The following is a 16,214-nucleotide window of genomic DNA, read 5'->3' on the forward strand; positions in this document are numbered from 1 at the left end:
AGCATACATGGCTGATAGCAATGATAAAAATGAGTTTCCAACACTATCCATGTGATTTAAAAATACAAATTAAGATTGTTCTTTGAATGGCAGTTCTATGAGTAGATTTTCTATTAAATCCTAGGACAAACTTTGCTCTGTAAAAATATGCTGTTGCAAATGCTGTAAGATTTTAATTTACTTCCCCATAAATTTCAGCTGTAGAGAAAAAAACATTTCCTGTTTGTCAGAGTCATGATAAGGATTCTTGAAGGATACCCTGTACATGCAAAATCTCGATGGCAAACAAAAATAATTCCAAAGTTATTTTCTTGAAACCTTACTATCTTTAAGGAAGTTGCTACTTCTGGATCCAACTCAGTGAATGACTGAAGTACTCCTGTGGCCACTATGACTTGGTTTGGTTTGCTTTGGTTTTTTTAATGGGTCAAAGAAACCCTTTAGGTGAATTCTTGATTTGAATTTCAGTGATGTTTGAATTGTGCTCTTATTCACTTTAGATGTTTGCAGTGTGGATCACTACTCTTTTTCTTCTCAATGCAGCCAGAGGTGAGACATATAGTTGATAAATACATAAACAGTAAAAATTGTTATATGCAACTTACACTAGGATATCTCTATTGTAGAAAAAAGATGTTCTTTGGAATGGATTTAATATACTCCTTCATTAGGACCACTGAGTTATGTCAAGTCTTTTGCACATTTAAAAAGCCATTATTTTTTAAGTCTGTAAAGATTTCTGCAGCTATTTAACAGAATACCCACCCTCAACGCACACCAGCATTCATGGTAGCTACAGCCCTGGTGATTAGAGCCAGGCACTTACTCTTCACAGCACTTTGCAGAGAACACGAAAACAGTCTTGGTAAAAAAAGCCTCTTTATCAATAGGAAGGAATAGTTCAACAGGAGCAGAGACATGGAACAAAGAGAAACAAAAAGACACAAAAGTCCAAAAGTTTGCCAATATCAGAGAAAGGACAGCTGTGAAAATGCCTGAGTCATGTGTGGACTCCCTATCCGCAGCTCCACAATTAACTCTTTTTCTTTAGTTGTATTTCCATTATATATTGTTCTACCCCTGCATTTCCTACAGATTAAGTCACGGTCTGGTGGAGTATGAGCCTGTCCTAGGTAACAATAGTTTCTCATTGTTGCCAGTCTCTTTTTAATAGCAATAAAAATTTTTGGAGATTTCACAACTGTTGTGCTATAACAATGTGTAAGGATGACAATTAATGGCAACACCCACATGTCATATTCCCATCATTACTGTATTAAAACTACAACAGAACTTGGGAAACCGGTCTTTAAGGCACAGACCTCACTTCCTGAGGCTGTGCTTTGCTTTCAGCTTCCACTCAAGTTCCACTTTATTGCTTCCACTAAAATCTTATGGTGATAAAAAAAATAAGGGAGATATTTAATGTACGTTGTGGAGCAACCAGGGGTATCTCTTTTAATGTTTTGAGGTTTTTTTACATCTTCATGAATTGTTGCACAAGCAATCACAATTTAGATAATCCTTGGAGCATTATGACTGATTTCAAGGACTTCTCTGTGCTGTCAGCAAAAGCTGGTTTATTCTCTTGATCAAGATTTTATTGTCTTTTTCCAAGGGCTGAAAACAGTATGTTTGACCATACACTTCCTGCATTCTCCTGAGTTCATCAAGCTGAGCTCTAGGTTACGTTTGGAGCAGGAATCAGTCTTGAAGTTCAAGTCCTTGCTACAGAGCACAGACAAGTCCCCTAATGAAAAATGCACACAAATACCACCCTGATCTGAATCACCCCCTTTCTGCTTCACTGGTATAAACACTCTCCAGGCAGCTTCTTGTACAGAACTTGTTACATTCACAGAACACTAACATTTTATTTTGTGTACCCCAGGAGGGGAAGTTTGCTACAAGAGGCTTGGATGCTTTACAGATAGCCCCCCTTGGGCTGGGATCCCAGGGAGACAACTGGCAGGCTTACCCAGCTCTCCGGAAGATGTGAACACAAATTTCCTTCTTTACACTAAAGACAACATGATGAAATACCAAGTAAGAAACTGCTTTGTTTTTTAACACTGGTAGTATACAATGTAAAAAATTATAGGGATAGTTTCTTTTCTCCTTTTCTTTCTTCTGTATTTTTGCTCATAAGTCTCCCAGGAGAAGCCTAAATTCTATATTAGACACATAATAATAATAACTTTCTTCCATCTTTTCCTTTTTCCTCATTTCAGCTCTCTGATGAGAGAGTCATGTGAGATATTTTGGATATATTTTGTAGACTTCTCTACAGTAAGATAGTGGCCCAAATACAGTTTCAGGTTTAGCATTCTGAAGCTAGAGGTAGGGAAGACATTAGAAAAGAAAAACTCAATTTTGGCTCCTGTGTTTCTATAGATTAAAAACACATTTCAGGCCCATATACATGACAAAGGAATGTTGCTCATACACATGACTACTGGGTCCTCTGAAGGGCATACAATCGGTTTCAGAGATTCTGCTTATATGGCTGCCAACACTGAGCCTAAGAACAGACAGAGAAAAGACCTGAAGAGAAAATATGTATATTCACCAGAAAGGGTCAGGAAAATAGGGTGAAAAATTAAAGGAAGGCTTAGAAATGAAAACAGGAGACTAAAGATAAAATGGTGAAAGTGAAATCTTATGCGGAAAAAGAAGGAAACAACCAAAACGAGAATGAAATGGGGATGGACAACGAAAATAATAAATGTTAAAACACATCAGGCAGGAAAATGTAGAGACAGCAGACTCTGGAGTTCTATGGAAAAAATATTAAAAGGTGAAGTTATCAACATTTGAAAACTTGTGGACCCTGATACAGTGACAGATAGAAGTAGCGTAAAGAATTGTTTAGGATGCATCAGATGGGAACGTACTGAAAGCCACAAGCCTTTCAGTGTGTCAGCCCTTTCCTCTGGAATCAGCAAGTACTGGGAAAAGCTCACAGCAGGATGCTTGAGGTGTTGAAGATGTCTGGGCTGGGCTGGGTTTAACATGAAGCAGGTTTGTGGAGCTATAGACTAGTCTGGTGAAAGGTGAGAAATTACCATCAGAGAGTGTGAATTTTGCTCAGACAAAGAGCAAGAAAAATGAAGCAAATAAATGTGAAGGGAGGGAGGGTGATTTGGTGGTGGTGTTGGCTTACATTACATGAAAAAGGCTTAATAGTGTTTTTTTATAAAAATGACAGTCATAAACAGTAGAAGTGTTTATGATTTCTCCTCAGTAAACCCCAAAAAACCATAGTCTTTGACTTCGTAAGTCTGGTGGGCTTTCTCATAAAATATAAATGAGCTTAGCAATTAAGGTCTTATCATCAAAAGAAAAAGAAAGAAAAATAGGCATAGTTTCAAAGTCAACCACATAATACCTGTCAGAAGATGCTGTCTTTGCATTTCTATGGCCAAGTTTGACAAAATCTTGTACTTAGTAGCAGTGTTGTACCAGTATATCTCAAAGCACTGTGTAGGGATGCCCATATTATTAGTTCAATTAACTAGAGGAAGTGAAATATTTGTTGAAGTGATTAACTGATTCCCCCTAGAAAGTCAGTGAGGAACAAGACCCATCTCTTCAGAGTCCACAACTATGCCTTAACCATTGGGGTTTATCAAAATGTACACTGAGATGGAGCAGTCACATCCTTGTTGTGTTGTTTGTTGGTTGTTTGGTTTCTTTGACACAGAAAATTTCAGCTACAAATCCTTCAACTATCCATGCTTCGAATTTCCGAACACACAGGAAGACTCGCTTCATTATACACGGCCACCTTGCCGGAGCAGATCTCCCCTGGATAACAAGTATGTGCAGGGTATGTATGACTTTTGTCTGACAGTCATTTTACTTGTATTTGAGAGTCCAAATATCCACATCTTAAAATGTGGCTTAAAATTCCCATGTAAAATTTACACCTCCGTACTCTTGTGAATTCAGAGAACGGGAACAAAACTCAGAATGAAACCCAGTTCCATGTGACAACCCTCTTGTTCCTAGCTATGAGTATAGTGCACTTCAGCCTTCTGCTGAATGCCTTTTTGATGCATTGACCTCCACAGGGAAAGCTGTAATTAATTGATTTTTCAATTCCTTGCTAATAATAAGGGTGGGAAAAAACCAGTAATTTTTCTCACCTCAGGAAAAAGGTCAAAATAAACATTTCAGTTTGAGTGAGACATTTGATCTAATAAAACCAAAAGGCTTTGTTCAGCAGATTGGTTTTATTTTACTCAGGCACATTTTAAAAATGAAATTGTTTCAGAATGAAAAAAAATCAGGAAGTTCCATTGGCAGAAGTGTGTAAAGGAAAGATTTTGGTTAGAATTTATGAACTTTGAGGCTGAACAGTTCAAGCACGTGCACACAAATTTGAGAATCCTTTTAGATGATCCAAACATAACAATTTTGAAGAATAGAACTTGGGCAATAAAAAAGAAGTCATACTATCCTCTTTTGGTAACTGGGGTACTGTCATTAAGAGAAGTTGGTACCCTAAAGCATCTGGAATGGAAAACAGAACTGAAGAAAGATTTGGTGTCCTTATACAGTGCTCAGATCACTGGCTGCATTCTGCCTCCTTGTGTTGATTTTCAGCATCAGTAGGAATTAATATACTAAAGATGCCTTCACCAGTTGCATAAACAAAGCTTGTTTTTTTGCTATAGCTAAAAGAAATACATTTGTTTATGTTATATATATCCTTAAGGAACTGCTACAATTGTAATTAATACCTGTTTTCTTCTTCTATCCCCTTTTCTTGTTTTCCACCAGTTCATGTTTCGCACTGAAGATGTGAATTGCATTTTGACTGATTGGAGAGGAGGCTCCAGCGGTTTGTACACCGACGCAGTTAACAACGTCCGCATTGTGGGTGCTGAGCTGGAGTATCTGGTGAACTTTCTCGAGGTAAAAGTACCTATGGAATGTGAAAATTAATTTACAGTCTGTATGGTAAAGCTTGTGTTCAGAGTGGGTTTGATTCAATAGAGCCAGGAAACACAGAGATAGTTGGTAACATAGCTGAAAGTATCATTAAAGGGCTCTAATCCCACACAAAAGGAAATACCTGCTTTAGCACCAGACCACTGATAAGCATGTCCCCAGAGGCTTACATGCCATGGTTGCTGAAAGTTTTTACTGGATAAGACATCAGATTGGAGACTGTCTAACAAAACTGGTAGGTCAAGAGTGGTAATTGAGGACCAATATGGTTAAAATATCCCTCTGTGGGTCACACATGCTGCCTTCTGCAGGAACTGAATTGCAGCGGAGAGAACTAACTCTCCTGCAGCTGCCAACATCAGCCTTCCCCTGTTGAAACTCAGCCAAGCCTGGCACACCAGCAGCATTCCTGGCATGGTCCTCCCCATCCTTAAGGACCTGTGTGGTGGAACATTTCCATAACGGGATGCACGCTAGATTCACACAGATAGTATGTCCTGACAAAGGCACAACTCCTCCACCACAGACTCCTATCCTGAACAGACAGATGTTCAGGGGTGAGGCAATGAGGTCATTCATCTTTTGGAAAAGCAATCAGTTCAAATGTAGGGACTTATGTGCAGAAATTCCATCTTCCTTTTCTATCATAAGGGTCAGTTCCTTACAGAGAGAACTCCCTTCCAGAGGTGCGATATAAGAGAGGTGGGATGAGTGGGGAATTGCTTCTCTTTAGGTAGAGATCCCATTGCCCATAACTGTAACTTTCCACGTAACACACTCGCCTTCATGCGAGTGTGCTCCCACTACTCTGTCCATGTCCTGGCACTGCATGGGGCCATGCTGCAGTTTAACAGACTCATATCCCCACACTGATTTTTTAACTTTCCATACATCTTCACAGAAGGACTATGGCTACTCTCCTGCCAACATTCATTTCATCGGCCATAGCCTTGGAGCACATGTTGCAGGAGAGGCAGGGAGAAGGAAACCTGGCATTGGAAGAATCACAGGTACTGAAGCTATTCCAGGTGATGGAACTTTACATTTTCATGAAACTGAAGAGTCACTGCTCATTTATAAACACAAAATACAGGCTGCAGTGTGCTGGTTTGTCATAAATAACAGCGACTGGCCAACATGATATCACACAGGTCATAGGATAAGCCATTCCTATTGAACACCAGCATTTCACATGTCAACATTCACAGCTCTGAGACAGGCTCAACTGCAATGGATCAAAAGGGCTTAACTATCTTGATTGGGTCTAAGTAGAGGTCACTTTTCACAGGTCACAGGGAAAAAAGATGTGCTACCCAGACGTGCTACTCCCAGGGAGCACTAGATAATGATTTGTAATGATTATGAGAATAGGAAGAGAATGTTGTATTGTATGTGGAATAACAGACCTATAAAACACTAGCAACGCATTGTCATATTTGGTTTTAAAAACCCACTCTAACATGACTTTTCAGCAGTTCAGGAGTTTCAAAATCTGAAATGAAAAGTTAAAACCCCTAGATAAGATGGTATAAAATCCCACCAGGATAAGACGGTAAATAGCCACAGACACCCTGAAAATGGAGAAAGCTGTTGGTCACATAGCCACACACACAGAGACACAGCATCCTGACACACTCACACATAGCTTTTTTAAAAGACTCACCATTTTCTGCTTTCCTTCTCCTCCAGGCAGTTCTTTTCTCTGCACAGACATTGGTTTGTCTAAGCCATGAACACAATAAGCAGTTCACCTAAGCAGTTCAGGGAAACTGGGATTAGAGATGCATTTTCTTTATCTCCGAGGGAACCTCACTGACACTGAAGGGCTACCATTTTCAACTAAGACCTTTTGGATTTGTGGCGAAATAAAATTTCTTAAACAAATATACATGCTCAGAGTAACATATCAAGATTTCATATTTTTGCTAACATCCAAAAAAACCCAAAGTCAAAACCCAACAAACCTCTTCGTATAACATTTTTCCCCAAAAGTAAGCCAAGCAGCCATCATACTGTGCTGCAATGTCTTCAGTCCCTTCTTTATTAAAACTCTACTGTTTTACTGGCTGTGAACCACAAAATGCATTTTTCCATGTGGAGTAAAGGCAGGAATGTAATGACATATAGTATACACACCCTGTATGTGATCATATACATATAGTATTATTTACTCAATCAGATGTATCTCCATTCCTTTAGGTTTGGATCCAGCTGGGCCTCTTTTCCAATATACTCCCACAATGGTTAGGCTGGATCCTTCAGATGCAAAATTTGTTGATATAATTCATACTCATGCTGGTCATCTTTTCTTTGACTTTGGTAAGTTTTCACCTAAAGGCTGACATGGACACATAGGTTGGCCACAGTGTACCTGAGAGTGACCGGCCTGGACTCATTGTGCATTTCAGCTCCAGGGATTCTTCAGACTTGTGGCCACCTGGATTTTTACCCAAATGGTGGGAAGAAGATGCCAGGATGCTACCAGCTTCATGTACCTCCTGCAACTCGGAATGTCAATGACCTTATGAGAGGTAAATGTATTTTAAAGAAGTAATATCTCATTGGAAGATACAGTTAGAAATAAAGACTAGGATAAGGTAAAGCCTTTTGAATGTATATGTTATTTATGTAGCTCAGATTTGGGGGGGGGGAGACAGTGCTCAAAAATGGAACATTTAAGGCTGCCTCTGAAACACCCTCAAATTTTCTTTTATACTAACCAAGGCAAATTCCAGATGGAAACTTCAGTTAAAGAACAAAAAATTGTTCATCACAAGCTTTTTAAGAGCCTGCCACTGTGCTGACAGACTGACCTCAGTGGGAATTCCACACATGAAGGACTGGTAAAATTTCATTTAAGGTTAATCCAAAAATGAGTATTATAAAATCTGAGCTTCCCTTCTCCCTTGAAAGACATCACTCCCAATGTTACTGGGACTCATCCATGCCATTAAGCTTTAGTATCTTCAAAGGGAACTGCCCAAGGTTAGAAATATAAAAGATGATAAAATGCCTCTTCCATTAGTAATTCATGTTCTTCAAAGAAAGGTGGGCGGCTAATCAGAATTACCCTGGGATCCAGTACCATAGTTCCACAAAATCCTGTCCTCTGATCCTAACCTACAGAAATGAGAACATCTGTTACTCACAGCTAAATGTTTTGAAATCCCTACCACTAGTTAAATAATTGGCTTTCAAAAATGCTCTGTCTTAGAACTGATTGAAAACTTAGTAACAAAAAGAACTGACAGCTATCTGTGCACAGTCATTTGGAACCAAAACACTTTCCAATTGAACTGCATAAAAATGTCTGAGTTTTCAGCACAAATAAATATTTTCAAGATACATTTCACAAGACTGTTTGCAATGGCTTGTCATGAAGGAGAAACAGCTCTATTGAACACGAGGAGATAGAATTGGTTGTTCATGCAGATCATAAAAATAGAGACAGCCTTAACTTCTTCCTCTTGGTTAAACCTTGCATTGTGTATCTCTGTTCTGTTTGGTAATAATAACATTTATGTAGTGCTTTTATGTGTGAAGTGCTTTAGAAATAATATTTACTAATTTTTTTTCTACAGTTTTTAATGCAGTAGGGAGAGTATAGCTCTCCCTATTAAGTGAATTTGGCACTAACACAAGTTAAGCCAACTGTAAGAGCTGAGGGTTTTAAAGTTTAAAGCATAAACCCTTACGAATTAAAGAAGGAGCTATGAAGAAAACATACGCAGGCAGCCTTGACAATGCAGATTATTATCAAGAAAAACATACAAGTACTTTTCAGAGGAGGTTTGATGTGGTTTTTTTTTCTTTCCTTATGCAAAGGAAATTACTTCAGTGCCTCCAAGACTTCCCCCTGTGATTAGGTGAGCCCTCCCCACACGCTGAAGCAGAATAGGGCCTACTTTTATACAACCAACCTAACTTTAGTATATTGTGTTTTGATGAAGGAGAGACTTCAGAGTCAAGGAATACAACACTTTTTACAAGGGACCTGTAAATATAACCCAAACAGCATTTTCTTCTTTTCTTACTGCCTGCTTATAAATTTCACTCCAATGGGAAAATGTGATTGTTTAAAATAGTTCTGACAAAATCAAGAACACACTGCCATACATTTGGCTTTTCAGAGAATTTCACAGAATCTCTGTTAAATTACTACAGATTTTCTAGATGTTAAAAACACTGAAAACTACTAAATTTAAAATAATTACTACAATTACCTTTAATTCTAGAAATTAGTGGAAAATGTGGTTTTACAAAATAGCGCATTGTAATAACTGTAAGCAAATGAAAACTACTTCATAGTAACTACTGTTTGCCTTAAAAAACCTAAGCTATGAATTCTTTCAGTCTTCGAAGTATCAGAAGGAAATTCTCCTAAATCCTCCTTGTTTCTCATGCTAAACTAAAAGTAGTTGAGCCCACATACAGGACAGGAGGCTGCACCAGGTCCAGGTTGGTGCATCTCCACCTCTGGTAGAATCTACCTCTTCCCCATTGAAAAAAGCATAAATACATTTTTTTACTCTAAAACCAAATAATTCGCCCTTTATGTCCTTTAATTATCCCTTTTTATTTTTTTTAACCTGAGATGTCACTATTTGTGCAAATGTTTTTGAGAAAAAGTAACCAACAAATCTTGCTTTGGCTTGGACTTTATGTCAGTGAATAGCTTTAATTGTTTTTCACGTTTTGTTTGGTTTTTTTTTTCCCCAGCATATAGAGCTATTGGATGTGGGCATAAAAGAAGTCTCTGGTATTATGCTGAGAGTATTATCACTCCAGATGGATTTGTCGGGTATCAGTGTGAAACATACCGAGATTTTGTATTGGTAAGGATCAGGTTTATATTTATCTGAGGAGTTATAGCCCTACCTTTCTTCTCTTAGTAATTTCTGGAACAACTTCTACGTTCAGGATCATGGGATACAGGGCATGGCTGTGCAGAATTACTGACCACCTTCATTCAGACCACACTCAACACCAGGCAAATTTAAAAGCAGCAAACTTAAAAAAAATATCTAGAATAAAAAAGGACATGAAATATAAACACCTAAACCCATTACAAAGGGTTAGATGAAGAGGTGAGTAAGAGGGTAATGGGAAAAGTTGGCTGGGCTCACCTGTTGGGTAGCTCAGCAGTAAAGGCCCCTCTGGCTCAAGGAAGTCCATCTAAACCTGACGGAGCCCATCATGAAAAGGACAGCCCCTGGATTTCAGAAAAGCTTAACTGTATCAAAAATAAACACCCACAATATGTAGGGCATGGGGGATATTTATCCAGCACAGCATTGCTTACACTGCTCTCAGGCAGTGCAAGAAAGAAGGCAGCATAATGTCCTGGTGTTTCATATCTGATGTAATTGGGCTTTATTGAACTGCTTCTGGCAATGCAACTGAGCACTGGCCAAGAAGGAAGACGTGTCTGATTTATTTCCATCTACTCCCAAAGGACGGATTACAATAAGGCAAAAAATGTTGTTAATGTTTATATCAATGTTGCCACATAACTTGAAAGTTTGATGTAATTCAGGACTTGAAAAACTCAACCCTGTGCAATTTAGTAATGTGAGGGAAATGGGTTTTTTCCATTTCATAATAGACAAGTGATGATGATCATTTAGCTTTTTAGTCATCAAATGCACAAATAGCTAAAGATTCACAAATACCAGTTCCAACAGAACCTCCCATATATCAAAACTAAACAATGTAAATATAAAAATGCTATTTTTCCCAACTGCAATAATCTGCTTTCATGGTTTTTTCTTTCTTCTTTTTTTTTTTTAATGGATGTCAAGCTCTTGATCTGATTGTCTGATCTTTCTAATAGGTTAATTTCATTGAGGCTCTGCATGGGAATAAAGGCTGTAGAGCAGACAGAACGAATTCCAAAGTGAGAGTCTAAGTTCAGTATTCCTGAACTTAAATTTTTTTACTGTAAGAGTGAGATATCCAGCCTGACCTCCTTTGAAATATGGTTAACCATCCTGTCACTAGCAGAAAACCTTTCAATGGACCCTGTGAAAGATAACCTGTATTTTACAGCTCCAATAGTAAGGCACAACGTGCGTTAAGGTATTTACTTATGGTCCCTGCAAAACCACAAGGAATTAGGCCAGATTTTCAGCCTCTCTTATTTCAAACCAGATAAAATTACCTGGCTGACCATCTCAGCTTCTTTTTCCACCAAACTAATAAATATTGAATATATGATCTGAACTGAGAAGCAAGTACTTTTTCCAAAAAAAGGCTGGGAAAAAGCTGAAATATGCTAATTTCTTAAGCTTTAAGAAGTGAGATTAAACCAGAAAATGTCTTGTAATGCACACTGTTATTTTCCCTCCAGGGATACTGCTTCCCATGTCCAAAGGAAGGATGCCCACTGATGGGTCATTACGCTGATAAGTTTTTACATAAAACTGAAAAAGAACAACAAAAAGTTTATTTAAACACAGGGGCCTCCTCTCCTTATGCTCGTAAGTGCTCGTTTTGGGTGGTGTATTCTAAAGTGGTAATTAATTATGTGTGAAAAAGAACCTTACACATCTGCAGAGAGCTGCTGGAGTTAATGAGTGGCAGCCATTAACTAACACATCTAGAATTTCAGGTATGTTAGGAACATGCAGTACCAGCATTATTTGGGAAAGCTGAGATAATTGTGGAAATATATCGAATGATGCTCACCTTTCAGTTAAACTTGGTTATTACATCATAGCTTAGAAATTCTGTACAGCTAAAGGTGGGAGGAATGCTATGCTGGAAGTGCATAATTTCAAATAGGAAACTGTTACAATTTTTTTATTGACAAAAGTTTATTAAAATTTCAAAATAATTTCATGAAGCTCATCAGGTCAAAATGTCAGGGAGTAATAAGAAGTACAGGTTTAATTGGGATTAATGTAGAAGCAAACATGGAACTGGGAAATAAGAAAATTAATAAATAAATTGTAATTCATCCCAGGTGATCAAGTTCAAGGGCAATAAATGAGAGAGGGTCTTTGAGGTTTTTACTCACTAGACACCAAAATATAAAAGCAAAAATAAGAACAAAAAAAATCTTATATTACACCTTCCTAAGAGCAAAAAGTAAAAAAGTTGGACTATAGAGAAGCAGTCTGAATGAATACAGTGATTTCAACATTTGCAAGCTGTTGAGTTTATAGTAATTATAGCCTGAAAGACAACTATAACCTTATGATTGGGTGAAGGGATTCTTCTTTGAATAGTCTGAATTAAAGCCAGTATAAAAAAACTTTCCAACCTAGGTTGCTTGAAATCAATATGTACTATTGCATCGAAGGCCCTTCTTCTGCCTTAGACAGACATGGGTGATGATACGATCTCCTGAAAGCTTTTGGGATGTGACAGGTATAAGAAAACCCCTAAACACTCAGAATCATCCTAGGAAAACAGAACGTTTTGTTTATTATGTCTTTAACACAGCAGTCCAGTGGGCCTCACTGCATAGCTGAAAGTTAACATGCTACTGATGCAACCCCTCAAATTGCTGATAAATGTAAGAAATTACAAAATTACCAGTGAGGCCAAGGGGAAGAGAAAAGTACAGCATTGACCATGACAGATTAAATACCCAGCATATTCAGGAGGATGGCAAGGACTAGACCAGTGATTTTAGGCCACTGTCAAGAAAATTGAAACTACCAGAATCACATGGAACATTTTCCTTAAAAAAAAAAAAAAACAACATTTTTTTTTGCTTATAGGCACATTTTTGCAATCCTTTCCTTTCTCTGAAAGACACTGAAACGTGCAAGAAATTTTTTCATTAAGAAAGAAATTTCCTTACAACCATGATCCATTTGATTTTGCTTTCAAAGGCTGGAGAAAAGAGATACACGTCAAAGTATGTGCAACAGAAATCACGAAGGGAAATATAGATGTCGCCTTGACTGGAACTAATGGGATCAGGAAAAAATATACAATTGACAAGTAAGTTTAATATGACTGTTGAAAAAAGGCTCTTTGTTGTCAAATTGCATATATATATATAGCTATTTTTACATGCCTCATCTTGTTCTATTGTGTCTGCGATTTACACTAGTAATAAAAGTAGCTGGTAAGTGGTTGAAGTTCCCTGTGCTACAGATTGTGGTAAAAATCTGTCTGCTGGTCTCTCTTGCTCTATATTTTCTTTTGTTTTCTGAGATTGATGGTAATTGGCTAATTAACATCGCTAATTGGGCAAGAGCAAAAAGCTCTGTGGCTACTTCTGGACTCAAACATGATACAGTGTTCTCTGAGAAGACAAAGAGCTGTGTGATGTACAGTCATTTAATTACCCCCTCCTCTAGGGAGTATTTGAGTAAGAGAATTGCAGCTTTCTTATGAACTGTGCTGGAATATGGATTCCTGTCCACTCCACCTGGATTTTTCCAGTAAATGTGAATTTAAATCTCAATAAACAGACTCTGGGCAGGAACATAGTTTAAAATTGTAAAACCAACCTCCTCTGTGCTTGAAACAGCCTCCTTACTGGTCTCTACCAGGAGTATTTTTGGTTATAAATACACAACTGCAACAATACACTTACAGATAATTTCTAGGTTAATGTAATATGTGTTCTGTTATAGTGAACAGTGATACCACAGAAGGCACAAATTTAAACTGTAATTTTCAATTTTCTTCGTGGTTGAGAGCAAAGCCAGAAACACTGACCGAACTTTTTGACTTGGATTTATGTGAAAAAGGAATCTTATTTTCAAAAAATAACTTACAGAATAAACCATGGCAATACTGACAAAGGATGTGCTAACTAATATAGTGTTTACATCCTGAAAGGCACAGGAATTCAAACAGCTTTGTAATTTGCATACATATATAGGTCCCTCTGAGTAGCTATCACGATCATCTCCCTATGTAAGCAGGAATGTTGTTTCCTGTGCTTTTTCAGGTAAGATTAATAATGAGACTTTGTGTCCTTCACCAATTTGCCTAGCTGCTATCTTTACTCCAGACTTCAGCCAAAGGGGGAAAAAATTACATTTAGTCCTCAGAACTTCCTCCAGCTATTCAGGATAAATAATTTTGGGAGAGATGAGGTAGACTCAGCACCACGATAATAGCTTCAGGGAAGCCAAAAAATTGCAATACTGATGTGGAGGAAGAAATCAACCAAAATTTCAAGGATACATTCTTTTCTAATTCTTACAAAAAGGATTAAGTGAAAAGTGCATTATGAATACATATATATATATATATGTATATATGTGCTACATGGCTTGCATGACTAGTCAGCAGAGAGGTCAGCATTTGATGTTTCTGGACCCGAGACATGATCTGCTACTGCTAGAGTTGGAAGATTCAGATCTGTGTGATCTGGTTTTGCATCAACAGTTCTGTATGTTCCCCAAGGAACACATACTCTAAGAACATGCCTTAAGCTAAAATTTTGCCTGACTTCCCTGATTTGTAACTCTATAAAAAAAAGAAATAAAATTTTAACACTAGTATTCAAAGCTCAGCTGAAGCATCCCACAGCTCATCTTCCTTACTGCCTGTACTGTAGTAGTTTTTTCCCCCTCATTTGTGTAGAACACTGAGCATCACTTCTGTGCTTTTATTTTGGCAGGGGAACTTTCCAACCAGGCAACACATACTTGAACTATATTGATACAGAAATTTCTGGGGACATTTCAAAAGTTGAGTTTCTCTGGAAAAAGCATCTGGGTCATATAAACAGGGGTTGCATGGGAGCTGAAGAAGTCACAATAATATCTGGGGAAAATGGAAATAGGTAAATACACAACCTAATGATCTGTGGGTGAGGAGGGATACAGGTGGGGAGGGAGGGGAATGACAACCAACCAGCCAAGAAAAAAAAAAAGGGGGGGGAAAAAAAAAAGGAAAAGGAAAAAAAGACCAAACACCTTTGCATGGTATTGTGTTCCTTAAAGCAAAACTTTCCAAAAATCAGAGATATCAAATCTGAAATTCAGAGGGGAGCGGTAGCCCTGCACTGGTAAGAAATGTAGGAGTTTTTCTTCTAAATTACAGTTTCATGTGCCTACATCTCTATTGACAGAGCACACCAGAAACACCTCTGCAGAGTACGACACCATACTTGCCTGGGCAGGGTACCCTCCGCTGACTCCAACCTGGCACCCACTGGCATCTGCAGGACATTAGACACACTTTTGCAGCACACCTCTTGTTTAGTTTTAACCAAAACTATCTCAGCTGATGCATCCACACCACTCTGTCACATGAACACAATGAGCAATTCCCTTCAAAAACACACTCCTGTCCCAAATTAAAATGCTAATGGAGTGTGGGTATAAAGGCAAACACATTCTAAAAATTAATAATTAGTCACTAATTAGTAATTCTTTAAAAAAAAAATAATTTCATAACACACATTTTATGTTCTCAGTCTACTGGAACTCATGCTTTGCCTGACATGAAGGGAAGAGGATTTCTATTGATTCTGTTAGGCTACTGCTAAGAAAATGGCCATTGTACTGACAAATATTTCCTTAAACTCTTCCCCCCCTTGGCAGGTCTGTGTTCTGTGGGTGTGGGACCGTGCAGCCAAGCATGTGGCAAGCCCTGGCAGTTTGCTGAGGGTGAGCCAGGAATGCCGTGGTTGTCCACTGTGGCAACACTCACCATCTGGAAGAGGACATTTCAGTCAGCAGCAAACGATTAACAAGGTTCCCTTGGTAGATTCTGAAAAGTTTGTCTAGCCCATTACATGAGCTCTATTTCCAAGACAGTGTTGTCAGCTTTTCTCTATACAGGCAAGTTACACTCCTTTGATTTGTAATTACAATAACAGCTAACATGTGTCTTACTAGTAAGTATAAGCACTTCACAGTGAAAGGGAAAAATAATAAAACAGGAAAAAAGAGACCTTACCAGTTCCCATTTGAAACCCTATCATCTTAGGAAGAGCACCCAAAAAGAAGCAATTAAAAAAAAAAAAATTAGGGGGAGAAAAAAGAAGCATAGATAGATAAAATTAATTAAAAGTGTATACTTACTCGTTCAGGAAAAAGATACTTGCATGCTTTTAGAAGCATCTAATTGCTTCTATGTCTTCAAGCAAGATTATGTCTTCAAGTAAGGAGTTTGTGGAATTATTTTAAATATAAAAATAAGCAGAGTTTGAATGATGTTATCTGACATGTCCTGCCTCCCTGAGGAACACTTTTAAACTGTATTTTAGCAACACATCCAAAAGACTGCTTAGGAGCTGGAATTATGTATCAAGTTGTACAGAGGAACTCTACTATTAA

The 16,214-nt window shown here is 38.0% G+C and overlaps 1 protein-coding gene across 1 annotated transcript; it reads left to right on the forward strand.

Moving 5' to 3' along the window:
- The first annotated feature begins 500 nt into the window (after window positions 1-500).
- Window positions 501-16,214, forward strand: LOC126653257 (pancreatic lipase-related protein 2-like). The gene is given in 14 exon segments (XM_050340806.1): window positions 501-549; window positions 1,892-2,046; window positions 3,704-3,829; window positions 4,786-4,920; window positions 5,858-5,966; window positions 7,156-7,275; window positions 7,365-7,487; window positions 9,676-9,791; window positions 11,306-11,435; window positions 12,798-12,909; window positions 14,549-14,711; window positions 15,477-15,542; window positions 16,115-16,126; window positions 16,128-16,214. Coding segments are annotated over 14 exon segments (1,503 nt in total).

Source organism: Myiozetetes cayanensis, unplaced genomic scaffold (genome assembly GCF_022539395.1).
Source record: "Myiozetetes cayanensis isolate MyiCay16 unplaced genomic scaffold, myiCay2020 scf10, whole genome shotgun sequence".
Lineage (NCBI taxonomy): Eukaryota > Metazoa > Chordata > Aves > Passeriformes > Tyrannidae > Myiozetetes > Myiozetetes cayanensis.